This window comes from Lolium rigidum, chromosome 6 (genome assembly GCF_022539505.1).
Source record: "Lolium rigidum isolate FL_2022 chromosome 6, APGP_CSIRO_Lrig_0.1, whole genome shotgun sequence".
Classification (NCBI taxonomy): domain Eukaryota; kingdom Viridiplantae; phylum Streptophyta; class Magnoliopsida; order Poales; family Poaceae; genus Lolium; species Lolium rigidum.
Window position 1 is genome coordinate 290,234,578 of NC_061513.1, and position 15,887 is coordinate 290,250,464.

At 47.6% G+C, this 15,887-nt stretch overlaps 1 protein-coding gene across 1 annotated transcript; it reads left to right on the forward strand.

The window, feature by feature from the left end:
- The first annotated feature begins 1,970 nt into the window (after positions 1–1,970).
- LOC124664354 (putative F-box protein At1g50870) lies at positions 1,971–4,787 on the forward strand. The gene is made up of 2 exons (XM_047201894.1): positions 1,971–2,013; positions 3,552–4,787. The coding sequence occupies exon 2, from the start codon at positions 3,561–3,563 to the stop codon at positions 4,785–4,787; it is 1,227 nt and encodes a 408-aa protein (XP_047057850.1). The 5' UTR covers positions 1,971–2,013; positions 3,552–3,560.
- Positions 4,788–15,887: the final 11,100 nt, after the last annotated feature.

The window sequence follows — 15,887 nt, forward strand, 5'->3', positions numbered from 1 at the left end:
CTGACCGGTGGGTGCAACTGGAAGGATAGGCAGCACAGCTTGCAGTCCACTAGTTTTTACTACATCTCGCAGCACAGCACACGCACTGGAGTATCATATTTCTATCAATAAAAAACCCCATGTTCATCCTAAAAAATACATGTATCTAAATAGAGGAAATGTTTATATACATATTTGAGCGGGAGGATACTCAACTGAACAGCGTGGTTTATTACTTACATAAACTTGCCACGATAAAAATATACTACTTTTTTAGGAGTAAATTCTTTTAAAGTTTGACCAAGTTTATTGAAATGAATATACATATAAGCAATAACAAAGAATGCATACAAAAGTATATATGTTATCTATTGGCATCGGTTTGATATCATAGATTTCGGTCGGTTTTTCTATAACTTGATCGAACATAAGAAAGGTTGACTTGTGATAAAATAAATATGACTTACATTTTGAAATAGAGCGAGTTACTTCTTATGACTCACATTTTGAACTCGAACTTGAGAAAGGTTTTGTATCACCTTGAAGCCAGTCCAGACCACAAGGTCTGGACATGATTGACAGAAGCATTATCAAAAGAAATCCGTTAATCCAATGGCACTTTTAATTTTTTTTTTACTCTGCTAAAACCGTGCTTCCAATAATTCAAATATCTCATTATTTTTTTTATTATGTTTTACACACACACACACACACACACACACAAACGCGATTGGCCGTCAACAACAATGGTTTTTGCCTCTTCCTCCTCGCCATAGGCGGCAGCAACTCCAACTCCTCCCAATCTCCTCCACCGGCCAGGGGCGTTGGCCTTGGTCCCCACTTCCTCCGCTTGCCGCTCCGGTGGCGGTACGAAGGAGAGGGGACCTTGTGTCTCGGTTCTGGCCTAGTAGTTAGGGCTAGGTTTCGTCTGCCGTGGCGCGCCGTTGGGGTGGTGAGAGCGACGTCCGGGCTAACAAATCTGCTTGAACTCTACTCCCACACCGGCGCCGACCTTCTGGCTGGCGTCTCGGAGTTGAAGGCAACGTGTGTTGTTCGATCATTTAGATCGACAGCTTGGTCTTCTCGCCATTCTTCAGATATGTCGAGACTAGTTTCTCGGTGTGTCACTAGCGGCTAAGGCGAGGTGGTTCTCCTGGAGCGAAGATGTTGGTCCGGAGGGTGGTGGATATGTCCTTCTTCTCCCACTTCATCGATGGGAGGCGGCGTATGTTGGTACATTTCTAGATTCATCGGCTCGTAAAGCCTCGTTGGCAACGGTGCTTTTTTGGATCTTGCGATGGTAGTGGCTCGGCGTATGTTCTTGTGTCCGTCTCGGCGACGCTGGAGTTGGGCGTTTTGTACTTTCTCGATCTTTTATGATTTTGTTTGCAGATTGAGGATGATCATTTTATCCCGGCTCATCTTTTAGTTTCGTGTAACTTGATTTTCGATTAATAAAATATGTGGTTGCTATAAAAAAAGGGAGACTTCTGTAAATGTAAGAATATTTTACTTAGTAGTAAAACTCCTAAATCGCTCGTTTGGAGACCGGTGAATGCGCCCGGGCCCGGTTTTACACCGACGGATCGACCGGCGTGCCACCGGACTCGCGCAACCGCAACCAAACCGGCACCGGTCGCCGAGCCCAAACCCTCGCATCCTGCTCCGACGAGCATTCCTACGCCGTCGCCGACCAAGCCCCGCCGCGCCACGCCGCCGCGGACCCAGCCCCGCCGACGTCGCGCCCCGCCCCGCTCCGCTCCGCTCCACCGCGCGCCGTGAACTCCGCCTCTCCGCCGACTCACGCGCGCCAGAAGCCCTCTCCCGCGACGTGCGCCAAGGTCCTCTCCGCCTACTTCTCCAGGCCACCCTCCGCCGCGCCAAGTCCTCCCCGCCGACTTCCTCCAGGGCCCCCATCCGCCGAGGCGCGCCAGGATTCCACCTGCTCCAAGACCACCGCCCCGCCGCGCACTGAACCACGCCGCCACCGCTCGACGGCCCGCTCCAACCCCAAAGAGATCACCCCGCGCGCAGGTGAATCCCGCTCAATCCCCGCCCCCCCCCCCCCCCCCCCCCCCTTTCCTTTCCCCGTCCACTTATGTTCACCTTGTAAACGAACCGCGAATCCACCCCGACCAAATTCGTGATCATTTATCAGCGAAATCTTCAGTAGTGCTCATCTTCAGTACAGGAGGTGTTCTCTTCCTTTGTTGGCTTTAAAATATGAGCATGAGTGTGATTTGGATCATTCATTTTCTGCAACTACAATGTGTTTGTAAAACTTCTCCCCAAAGAAATACATTTAACTTGGACCTGCTTGATAGTTAGTATCTGGTTGCTTTGTGCTACAGTTTCTTTCGGTTTTCGAACACTTCATTTACATGGTGATTTGATGAACTTATCATTCCCCAAAGTCATATTCTTTCACAATTTGTTTAGTAACCTGCATTCATATTTGATGCTGCATATAAAAAATGCATGCTAGGACTTCACTACATATCTTTGCTTAGTTCCACCTTGCAGAAAATTTCATGTCCATTTATGTTGAATCCATCATTAATCTAGAAATGGGCACAACAACTTTATGATCTTGGCAGAAACAGAGTGTTACTTACACTACCTTTCAGTTCACGAGGTGCAACATCGTCTCCAGATAGAAAAAACTTGATGGTGTTAGCTTATAGTTTGTGTATATTATCTGATAGGAAAACGGTCACTTCAACTATTTATCTTTTCCCCATATGACCTAACCAACTACTTTCTATTACTGACACTATTTTTTGTTTAATGGTATGCGTGGTTGTTTTACTATAATCTGCACCATGATCACCACCTTTCTTTGATCTTCTTTTTCTTCAGAAATAGAGCTTGAGGAAACTGGATCATCTATATAACAATCATGATGTCAAATTATGATATCTTGCACGCTGCATGCAAATGAAACTTGATGTATGGATTATAATCAACTCTAATGGCAAAATTAGTTGTTTTAGGATTGTTTGTTGTAGAAAAATGTCCATTGCACTAATGTCGCATTGTGAGTAGTTGATGCCTATCAGAGTTTGAACTCCTCACAGAACTGAAGGTGAAACTAGGTTTTGGGTTCTGTCGGGTAGAGGGAAGATGGTGTCATTGCGGCATTGCCACCTCATTATTTACGATAGGTGAGACAAACACAAGATTAGCAGTGTTGGAGAAGATGTGAAACTACGTTAAGTGGAGCTGGTCAACTGTTGTGCATAGTGAGACCTCGATAACAAATCCGGGGGGGTGGGGGATGAGATAGGAGGAAGATAAGAGTGTTGTCTTCTTGTGGGTTGGGATTGAGAAGCAGATTCATAGTGAACAAGGTAGTCTTTCGAGAGGATAAAAGTAGGCTGAATTCACACACCAGACGCACAACATTTACATATTTTCTTATTACCTTTAATCTATACTGTCGTGGCATGTTTGCTACTATATATACTGGTAGGAACCATGTCCAGCTACTAATCTTTGTGTATAATCTGTCTTTTGCCATGTCCAGTTACTAATCTTTGTGTATAATCTGTCTTTTGCCATGGACTTGGAAGGTTTGCAAGATGAGGAAGACAACAAAGGCACCTCATGCGGCTGAGCTGCTCGACGAGCTTGTTTTCGAGATCCTCCTCCGGCTGCCCGTCAAGTCCGTCCTGCGGTTCAAGTCTGTGAGCAAGGTGTGGCATGCAATCATCTCCGACCCCTTCTTCATCCGCGCGCACCTCCAGCAATCTGCCTCCAGATGGAGGCAGGACCCTTCACTGCTTGTCACCCCTCACGCTTTGAACTACGTCATCGAGGACGAAGCTTGGCCGACCACCTTCTCCAACAAGATCCGCTTCTACCAGTGGCAACAGCCCTCCTCCGAGGAGGAGCCTGAGGAGGAGCCTGAAGAGTTGAAGCTCGTCATGCATGGTGGCGACTTCCTCGGCGATTTCAACTCTGTGTGCCGCTTCGCGCACTGCGACGGCCTGATGGTCGCCCCCACCAATACCAAAGTCTATCTCTTCAACCCGGCGACCAGGGACGCCATGACACTGCCGTACAGCGACCGCAACAAGATGCACCGGTACGCGGTCTGCCTTCCTGTAGGGTTCGGCTTGGACCCTTGCACCGGCAGGCACAAGGTGGTTCGGGCCTTCTACCGCTCCAGGAATCCGCGGACTGGTATCTACGCCATGGGGATGGAGGTGTTCACCGTCGGTGATGCTCCGGCTTCCTGGAGGGAAACCACGGCTGATCTGCCGTACCCTGTCGCTGATTGGATCACCGCTGTGTTCGTCAACGGGGCCCTATTCTGGGTCATTGAGAAGCGTGGTCTTGATCCGAACCCGCACAGCCTCCTCCGCTTCAGCCTGGACGACGAGACATTCAGCGTCACGCGCCTGCCTGACTCGCTGGACCCTGCGCTTGTCGAGTCCTACTCCTTCATGCTGGACGAGATGCACGGCGAGCTATGCCTGACCGCCTTCAGCAGCAGCAAGCCGGCCGAGCAGCAGCCCCTCAAGATCTGGACGCTGGTGGAAGAAGACGACGGGCGATGGGAGCACCGCTACTCCCTCACCATTTCGGGGCTGGTGCACCCGGTGGCTCTTCTCCCGGGCCGCGGCGTGATGATTGTACAGCGGTCGCAGTACATCTGCTGCTACGATCTGCGGACGCATGAGCTGGACACCGTGTGCGAGCTGGATCGCCTGAGATACGAGAGCACGGGCACCTTGCAGGCTGCTAGGCAGAAAACCTATTACTTTAATGTAATACCTTACACTCAGAGCCTGGTCCGAATTTGAATTACTGCTGCTGCTTAGCAGAGTTGAGGCCGCTGATAAAACCCTCCCTACTTGCGCTATTCTATTCATTCGTTGCTCTGGCTCTTGTTGTGGTGTTGAAGTATGTGTTTTGGCTCTCTCAAAGAAGATATATGAAAAAATGATCTTTTCTGGAGCATGTTTCACTGAGATTGACATTCTTTCTTGTTGGAACATTTGGAAGCAAATGAACAGGTTTTATATTTGAAGGGATTCCACTCAGATTCTCTGCTTGGAAGGCTGCTGGCTTCACTGCAAACATATGGATTGACAACCTTCTGTAAATGATGTAGTTGTAGTTGTACATAATTCTGAACATTTTTCTTTGTATATGTTGCATTAATGAAATTGCTGTGGTATAGTTCAGCTTTAAAAAATCTCACCATCATAACCAGCGGCACTCAGCTCCCGTTTGCAGGCACGTAAAATAAGCAGAAGAATAACAACCACTGGTCGAAAAATCCCTTTAGCTCCCGACCTCCATGGAGCTCTGTGTTTGAAAAAATTCGAAAACCTTATTTTGGGAACTCAAAAAATCTGAAAAAAAAACAGACAAGTACTTACATATGTCGAGTTTGTGCGTGCAAAGTTTTTGTCCATACGTATACTCATATGTAAAAATGACAATCTGGGATCAAAGTCATGTTTTTTTTGGAACCCTGATTTTGTATGTTTTGCACAACCCAGAAATGTACATTAGCTCTTAATAAAAATTTACGGAAAGGTAGATCACATTTTTAAGTAGTATATACACAAATTTTTTTTGGATTTTTCTTGAAACTTCAGAATAACATTTACGAAAGCTCCATGCAGCCCGGCAGTCAAATTGACTCACTTGACACCATTTAGTAGCACAAGGACCAAAATATGATGAGATATACACCAGACTATGTACATCACCTTGGCCTAGTCATACACGCACCTGATATTCTGACGCTAGCCATGGTCTGATTTGAGTAACTTAGTTCCACAAATGCAGATCGGATATTCAGCAGCAGTGTAAAAAATGCTGCATCACCAACGATGTACTACTAGTGCCTTGGTAGTAGTACAACAGAATTCTAGCAAATCAAGAGAACCCTGAAATGGTCTGGCTTTCCAAGGCCGTTGAGAGATGGTTGGCCCACAACACGCATCCGTCTTTTCATATTGGGCCCATCCAAAATTTGGCCCACAGACAGGCAAACAGCGAGGCTTTCGGCCTTGTTCGGTCCTCTTCCCCTTCTGTTCCTCCCCAAGTCCCCATGGCCACCGCCGCCCTGCGCAGCCATCGCCGACCGCCTTCCGCCCTGCAGCACCGCCCAGCGACGCCCGCCATCGGCCTCGACGCCCTAGGGTTTCTTGCACCGCCGCCACCCTGCAGCGCCGCTGTCGACATTTCCTGCACCAGGAACGCCGCCGACGAACTACCCGCAGCGCCGCCACCTTCGACCTGCTGATCTCCGCCTCTAGGCACTAGTCCTCCTCCGGCGTACCTCCGTTCGCACCAAGGTGACCAGAGCGCAAGCATATTGATAGAGGCACACCTTCTTGGAATTACTACCACACTTGTATTTACAGTCTTTTTGGTACGATTGCAGATTTCTGACTGGAATTACCATCTGCTTGTTGCTGCTATGAAGAGCAAGATTTTCTGACTTACCATCTGCTAGCTGCTGCTGCTATGACGAGCAAGATTTTTTGACGCATGCATGATGTCTCAACTGGTTGGGATTACCAAGGTGAGCACTTAAACAGCACCTTCTCATATCATAGATATAACTGCTTCATACGCCCTGAACAAGACATATCTCTTCTAATTGTCATATCTGATCGGGCTAGACGACGCTGCCATCTGCTCTGGGTGACAGTGTGAGCTATATATGTAGAACTCGATCGATCTGCTTTCAGTGGATCGTTCTTGCCGTCACCTGCCTGCCGGCCTGAAGCAGCGAAACTTATTGTTTTTTATCTGTCAAAAAGGGATCGTACCAGCAACCAGAAGTTCTGCCCTTCGTCTCAACAAGGTTTGGCTGGCAGCTGCCGCTGGCCATCACCACCAGAGCGATGCGTACTCAATGTATGTCCCAGCGATGGAAACCGAGCTGTTCAAAATTATAGCTATGGGTTTGCACACATACAAAGCATTTCTGACGTATGAAACTTGATAAGTAAAGTTGCTAAAAATTATTGTGGATAATTTCCGTTTGGTTGTTCATTGGTTTATAGATTGAAAAAAAAACAGTTTCTTTTTTTGTTTCGTAATCTTCGTCTGTGCTGTTATAATATTTGGAAGATCTATTTGTTTTTGCTGTTGTTTTGCATAAACTGACTTCGGGTCTCAAGCTGTTGGAGGAGAGTTCCGAGTTGGAGTTGGAGTTGGCGAAACGAAACACCGTGTATCCTCCTGTGCATGTGATTACATATATAAACTGTATGTAGAAACCATGGATGCCGAGTTACTAATCTTGGTGTACACGATCTTTCCCTTGCTGCATGTACCAGTACCACGCCATGGACATGAAGGTTTGCAAGAGGAGAAAGACAACCAAGATGCCTCCTCCGGCCGAGCTGCTGGACGAGCTTGTCACTGAGATCCTCCTCCGGCTGCCCGTCAAGTCCCTCCTGCGGTTCAAGTCTGTGAGCAAGGCGTGACGCGCGACCATCTCCGACCCCTTCTTCATCCGCTCGCATCTCCAGCAATCTGCCTCCAGATGGAGGCAGAACCCGTCGCTGCTCGTCACTCCGCACACGCTGTTTCACGTCATCGAGGGCGAGCCTTGGCCTTCCACCTTCTCCACCGATATCAGCTTCTACCAGTGGCAGCAGCCCTCCTCCGAAGAGGAGGAATCTGAGGCGAGAGTTCGTCATGCACACCGACGACTTCCTCGAGGAGTTCAACTCGGTGTGCTACTTTGCGCACTGCGACGGCTTGGTGGTGGCCCCTACCAACACCAACGTCTACCTCTTCAACCCTGCCACCAGGGACGCCATGCGGCTGCCTATCAACAACCGCAACAAGATGTACCAGTACCAGGCCTGCCTCCCAGTAGGGCTTGGCCGGGACCCTCGCACCGGCAGGCACAAGGTGGTCCGGGCCTTCTACCGCTCCAGGGACCCTCTCACGGGCGTCCACGACATGGGGATGGAGGTGTTCACTGTTGGCGTTGATTCAGTTTCATGGAGGGAAATCACGCCCAATCCACTGTACCCTGTCACCGTGTGGATCACCCCTGTGTTCGCCAACGGGGCACTGTTCTGGATCATTGACAAGCCCGGTCTCGATCCGAGCCCACGCGGCATCCTCCGCCTCAGCCTGGACGATGAGAGCTTCAGCGTCACACACCTGCCCGACTCGCTGGACCCTGCCCTGGACGACTCCTTCATCCTGGACGAGGTGCACGGCGAGCTGTTCCTCACCGCCTTCAGCAGCAGCAAGCCCCTCAACATCTGGACGATGGTGGAACAAGACACGCGATGGGAGCACCGCTACACCCTCGACATCTCCGGGCTGGCGCACCCGGTGGCTCTCCTCCCGGGTGGCGGCGTGATGATCCTAAGGGCGTCGCACTACATCAGCCGCTACGATCTGCAGACGCATCAGATCGACACCATATGCGAGCTGGATCGCCTGAGGTACCAGCACGATGACACGCCCGAGGAGGATGCTGGTTATGGGCAGGAAATCTTTTACTTCAATGTAATACCTTACACCGAGAGCCTGGTCCGAATTTGAATAACTGCTGCTGCTTAGCAGAGTTCATTTGTTGCTCTAGCTCTTGTCGTATTTTGAAGTATGTATTTCGACTCTCTCAAAGAAGCAGAAAAAAGAGCTTCTCTGGAATATGTTTATCTCTTGTTCAAAAAAAGAAGAATATGTTTATCTGAGGTTGTCATCCTGCTTATTGGAATATTTGTAAGCAAATGAACAGGTTTTGTATTTGAAGGGATTCGACCCAGATTCTCTGCTAGGAAGGCTGGCTTCGCTGCAGAGATCACTCTTCTTCAGTATAGAGCGAATGCCCCAATTCTGCAAATACTTGTTGCCAACAATTTGTAAATGCTGTAGTTGTAGTTGTAAACATCTGTCTTCGTTGATGTTGCTTTAATACTCTTACTCATTACCAGTAAAATCAATAGGCAGCCCTATTTTCAGATCCTTTCATTCAGGTTTTATAGAAAATAATAAGGTAGTAAGAGATTCAAACAATTGAGCAAGTAGTACCAAGTTGAGCAGATAAAGTGATGGATATAACAGGGATTCTTGACTGGATACTGCCTATAGCTTTGTGAATGGAAGTTCAGGTCTGTCATTCCATTACAGCTAACATATGTGTTGTACTTATGTCCTACCATTTGGTAGAGTTTTCGTTGACAGTTAAAGTATCACCGTCAAGTTAAAGTATCCACTGGTTGCTTGACTGGCTTCTGTACATGCTTGCATAGAGCACAATTAGATAGCCAACACAAATATCCTCAAGCCGTATAGTGTCCCCAGCTGCATTTCACCAAGAATGTTTCATGTGGAAGCACCAGAACTCCAGAAGTACTCTTCAGCAGTGGTTTTGCATCCCAAGCCTGATACTTTGTGGACTTACGGCACGTGTGTGAGTTTGTGGAAGAAAACATAATATGACAATGTTTGGGAAAAATCACAAAAATTCCTATCATGCATGAACATTCATGCCTTTAAGCCATTTTCTTCGACAAACCGAGAAAATTGATCACGCTAGATCTGAAGAACAACGAGAAGACCAAGCTATCGATCTGTCGATCTAAAGGACCGAACAACACACGTTGCCATCAACTCCAAGACGCCACCTAGAATGCCGCTACCGGTGTGGGAGTACAGTTGAAGCAGATTTTTTATTAGCCCGGATGCCGCTCCCACCACTTCTACAAGGTGGTCTATCAATCCCCCGACCTGTCCATTCTCTTTCGCCCTTGCGATGAGAATAGCCAACATGTCCGCAACAATATTAAAAAGCATGGGCGAGAGGGGATCACCCTGTCGGAGACCTTTCAGAGTTTGGAAATAATGACCTATGTCATCATTCACTCTTATACCGACACTTCCCCCTTGAACAAACCTCGCCACCCAATCACACCATATAGGTGGAAAACCTTTCATACGCATAGCTTGCTGTAAAAATGCCCAATTCACCTTATCATAAGCCTTCTCAAAGTCTATCTTAAAAATGATACCATCCATTTTTTTCCTATGAAGTTCATGGATGGTTTCGTGAAGCTCAACAACTCCCTCTAAAATATTTCTTCCTGGAATAAATGCAGATTGTGTTGGTCTAATTACCTTATATGCCAAAGCAGTCACTCTATTTGTGCCAACCTTGGTAAAAATCTTGAAACTAACATTCAACAAACAGATAGGCCTATATTGCTCTATTCTACTAGCATCTTCTTTTTTAGGGAGTAATGTGATCACACCAAAATTTGTTTTTTAGAGAGGAAATGTTTATATATATTTGGACGGGAGGATACTCAACTGAACAACGTGGTTTATTACTTACATAAACTTGCCACAATAAATATGTACTACTTTTTTAGGAGTAATTTTTTTTAATGTTTGACCAAGTTTATTGAAATGAATATAAATATAAACAATGCCAAAGAAATGCATACGAAAGTATGTTTCATGACATATCTATTGGCATCGGGTTTGATATCGTAGATTTCGTTCGGCTTTTCTATAACTTGATCGAACATAAGAAAGGTTGACTTATCATAAAATAAATATGACTTACATTTTGAAATAGAGCGAGTTACTTCTTATGACTCACATTTTGAACTCGAACTTGAGGAAGGTTTCCTATCATCTTGAATTTGTGGTCCGGACATGATTGACACAAGCATTATCAAAAGGAATCCGCTAAGCCAATGGCACCTTTAATTTTTTTTACTCTACTTAAACCGTGCTTCCAAAAGTCCAAATAGCTGGTATTTTTATTATGTTTTACACACACACACACATATATAAACACGCTTCGCCATCAACATCAATCGTTTTTGTCTCTTCCTCCTCGCCACAGGCGGCGGCGTCCAACTCCTCCCAATCTCCTCCACCAGCCAGGGGCATTGGCCTTGGTCCCCTCTTCCTCCGCTTGCTGCTCCGGTGGTGGTAGGAAGGAGAGGGGACCTTGTGTCTCCGTTTTGGCTTAGTAGCTAGGGTTAGGTTTCGTCTATCGGTTTCGTCTATCGTGGAGCGCCGTTGCGATGGTGAGAGCGGCGTCTGGGCTAATAAATCTGCTTCAACTGTACTTCCACACCAGCGGTGACCTTCTGGGCGGCGTCTCGGAGTTGATGACAACGTGTGTTGTTCGGCCCTTCAGATCGATATCTTGGTCTTCTCGCCGTTCTTCAGATATGGCGAGACTAGTTTCTCGGTGTGTCGCTAGCGTTCGTTGCCGAGGCGAGGTGGTTCTTCTCACTGGCGGAGACAGGGGGGACCAGCAGGGGCCCTGGCCCCCCCTAAGATTTTGTATTTACGCCTAGATCCCTACCTCTCTATGCCAAGCTACAGCTAAATGCTACAAATTTTTTCGCTTCGGCCCCCCTAATAGATGTTTTTCCCACTTTGCCCCCCCTGATTCAGCTTTCCTGCCTCCGCCATTGGTTCTTCTGGAGCGAAGATGTTGGTCCGAAGGGTGGTGGATATGTCCTTCTCCCACTTCATCGATGGGAGGCGGCGTATTTTGGGGCTGTTTGGTTTGTGCCCACGCGCGCCATACCAAGGGGCTGTTTGGATTGTGGCCGGTAGTTGCCTTTCCAAAATATTGGCGTTGACTGCTATCATGTACTACCCTTTGGATTGAAGCCCAACTATCGATGCCACGCCAAAATTTTGGTAGATGCTCCAATTTCTGCGCCCACACGCAGGCGAAACATGGGCGGGCAAATCGTTCGCCAAAATTTTGGCTTGCCCCTGATTTGGTATGGCGCGCGTGGGCACAAAACAATCAACCTCATTCAAAAATCTATCATTTAATTCTAAAAATTTACTTTTGGAATTCCACCACTATCATCACCGCCTCTTGCTTACTTGCATGATCATCTAACCATTTCCCTTGGACCATTATTGTTTAGCACAAAAGGGGAGGTCGACCATGCATGCTTTGGAATATTACATGTGGCCCTACTCCTTCTCTCTCTCTTTCCCATTCTCTCACTTGCCTTGGCAATTCAATGGAGCAGCCACGAGCATACACCACCCCAGCACCCTGCTATCCTCTCTGGTCGACACTAGCTGTAGCAACCACACTCCTCCAAACGTAGACGTACCTTCTTGCAAAGGAAGGGAACTACGGGAATCATCTCCGTGTCATCGCGTGCTCCACTCTCGGTTACCTCTATCCTATTCTATCTCTTATATTGCGTAGCTATATCTTGCTTAGTTGCTTATCTTGTCATATAGGTAAATTCACTTAGTTGCATATCTAGAGAATTTACCTTTGTGTCAAGCCTAAATTGAAAAAGAACTAAAAATTGGTTAGCACCTATTCACCGGTGATTGTATATGTATTTTTTAGGGAAATGAATTTGACAGTGGTGAGACAAGGGCGAGAAGAACCACCAGCTCCAGTGTCATCGCCGCCCCTAGAATACGGAGCGGATATGGGACGAATACATTACAAAAACGGATATTTTTAACAACACAAAAACGGAGCAGAAACACTGGCTTTTGTGATTATCAGGTCCGTATTTGGGATACAAGGAAACTTGAGGCAAAGAGCGCTCTTGCCAGCCTTGCTCATGAACGGGTTGTTAATTCAGGATATTTTTCTCCACGAAGTGGGAACAAGATCTTGACGACATGTCAGGACAGCCGAATTCGTGTCTGGGATTATATTTTTGGTGATCTAGAATCTCCGAGTAGAGAAATCATGCACAGCCATGTTGTTTTAGGATTGTTTGTTTGTAGAAAAATGTCCACCATGCTGCGCTACGGACAAATAGAACAACTATATTCAAAAAATAAAACGAATTTTGCATCAAAATTCGAAAGTATAGATTATATATGGTAGTCCGCAGTCCGCGCCGTCGCCAAGCGTCCAAAGTCTTAAGTCGCGAATATTCACGCGAGCGCACGCGCTGTGTGTACTGCAGCCCTACGTGTGTTTGTAGCATTTTACATGTCTACAAGAGTCTCCCTTATAAATTGCTCTCAACTTTCATCCCTTGGCGAGGTGGGACTAAAAGTCTTCCTCTTAGCTGCTTTTTCCTGACCAACTGTGCAATGTCTGGTGGGCTGAACAAAGGCCACCGCTGTCTGGGCCTTATTTAGCCCTTGTGGTCTTCACCCGGCCGGCCAACTACGCAGATGGTGGGTATAATAATTCAATCCACTGGTTGAGCATGCATGTGCCGGAAAAAATGGAATACAATCGTACATGGTGCATGCACTTATTGCACGGAGAACATGCATGCCTCGTTCTCTCTCTCCATCTTAATTGTCTCTCTCTCCATCTTAATTCTCTCACTTTCACTCACTAAGGCAACGCATGCACACATAAAATTCCAGAGTACTCTAATTCCTACCTATGCTTCGTTGACTCGTTCGGTCTCTCCCCCTCCATGATTCTTTCATTCGATTCCGCACATGCTTTTAAACTCATAAAGGCAGGTTGGCTGGCCATATGGTCTCCGTGAGATGTCATCCGCGACATCAATATCCTTAGAGAGGCAACCCATCTGAAAATAAACCTAGGTCGTTCACCAATATATTTTCATGTCGTGAGACATCTTGTGTTTTTCTCCCACGGTCTCACCCTTTATGTGCCCCACAAACTCATCCACCATTTCTTCTCTCGCAACCACCTAGCACCCGTCTTTCCCCCACAACGGCAATGGCGAACAACCACGAGGCAGGCGGCACCAGCGGCACTCCGACAGAAACCAAGAGGCAGGCGACACCAGCGGCCGGCAATGGAGTTTGCGGAGTATAGCCTCCTCGTTCCACCGAACGCTCACCTCCCAGGACATCCCCGCGCTCACCGATGAGGAGCATGCCAACCCCCTCCTTTGGCACCGATAACGGGTAGGGCTAGAAGCTGGATCTCGTGGCAGAGCGGCATGCCCTCGTCAACGCCTTCGAGCACCCATATCCTGGACAGAAGAAATGGCGCGGGCGGTGGAGGTGGTGGTGAGGGGCGGGGTTTCGAGGAGGTACTAATGTACGTCCGCACGGGCCTACCACCATCGGAACTCGGAACCGGCACCGACGACCATACCGCCAACTCCCGGCGCCACATCGATGGGCGGCTCGATGTCCTCGTCCTCCTCCCGCCGCTCGGGAAATGGCTGGGTGCACGCTTCACACCCGCAGCAAGGTCGCCATCATCTTGGGCATGGTCCAAAGCGGTGGACAAGTAGACCATACGAGTGTTGTTGTGTCCTTGTAATGGTCCGTGGGAGTGGAGGTGGCGATAGGATACACGCCGACAACACCACCGACACGACGTCCTCATCGCGGTCTGTGGAAGTGGAGATGTCGTCGGGCTACATGCTGGCAGCCCGACACCGACGTCCTTGTCAGGCTGCACGCCGCCACCCTACACCGGCATCTTTGACGACCCAGCTCGCGGAGAAGGAAATGACGTCGGTCTTCATGCCGGTATGTAGTTCTCTAGGTGCAGTCTGCCCCGTAAAACAGTATACTGACCTACAGCGAGGATGCAAGCATCGGCTGGTGCATGTTATGTCCTACGAGTGCATGTCATGTACTAGTTCTTAGTGCATGTATTACAACTGCAAGTCCGTAACCTCATTAACTAAGAAATAAAGAATTGCAAGTGTGTTCTGTTGTGTATGTATCAACATGACCTACACATGGAGAGTTCATAGGTAATCATGGAGATCCGGCTTCAAGGTGCCGCTGATCTCACCGCCGTCGTCGGGGGTGATGTCGTTGCCGTAAAGAGAGACACTCTCCCGACACCCCATGACAGCGTAATTCAAGGGGAGTCAAAGGGCTAAATGGCCATGCAAGAATATGTACATCGCCTAGGCCTCGTCATACGCACACCTGATATTTCACGGTAGCCATGCATGGTCTGAATTGAGTAACTTAGTTCCGCAGATCGGATATTCAGTAGCTAGCGGTGTACCTTGGTACAAGAGAATTCAAGCAAATCAAGAGAACCCTGAAAATTACACTGGAGTATTTTTTTTCATCCCATTCCGGCTTTCCAAGTAGGGTTGTAAGAGCATGTCTAACAGGTCCCGTATTTTTTCGCCCCTTAAAACGCGAGTAGAGGGCCCTGTATTCACTTTTCGCCGGCCGAAAACTCGTCCGAGCTAGCAGACCCCGTATCTCCACCCCGTAAAAAAGAATTCTGCTAGCTCGGACGAGTTTTCAACCCCTCAAAACAGGGTTTTTGACAAATTGGATATTAGAACCAACACAACATTCACATAAAATAAATGTTTTACATCACACAATAATCGTCATAATTATTACAATAATGTTTTTCGGAAATGTCAACAAATGTTCTAATGGAAGAATTAAACAAATAACAAATATTTCACACATACAAGAATATGAAATGAATGTTTCACACATACAACAATGGGAAATGAATGTAATAACTCATTGGCCATGCAACTGCCAATGGTGATCAATCAGATCTTGGGTGAGCTGGTGATGAGTCTCGGCATTTTCAATGCCTCGATGAGCTGCAAGAAAAGATTCAATCCGATCAGGGTTCCTCTTGGGGCTGCACTCGGGTGCCAACATTGTCATAGAAACATGGCAAGTTCAAACCTCTTTCATCTTCAATGATCATGTTGTGAAGAATCACACAACATGTCATGATATCAACAAGAGTTTCCTTGTCCCAAAACCTTGCAGGACCCCGGAAAATTGCAAACTTTGCTTGCAAGACGCCAAAAGCGAGGACACAATGAAAAGCGAGGCGAGTAGTGGCGGGACCAACGTGTCAGCGATGGGGACGTCTAAAACCCCGTCGCCTACCTCTGGTCAAGCGACGTTAATGGCGCACAGTTTTCCCAGGCTACGCAGTTACGCTTCTCATCGTGCATGGCCGCGTGACCATCCGCGCTGGCGTTATTGCGGCCAACGCCCCGCTG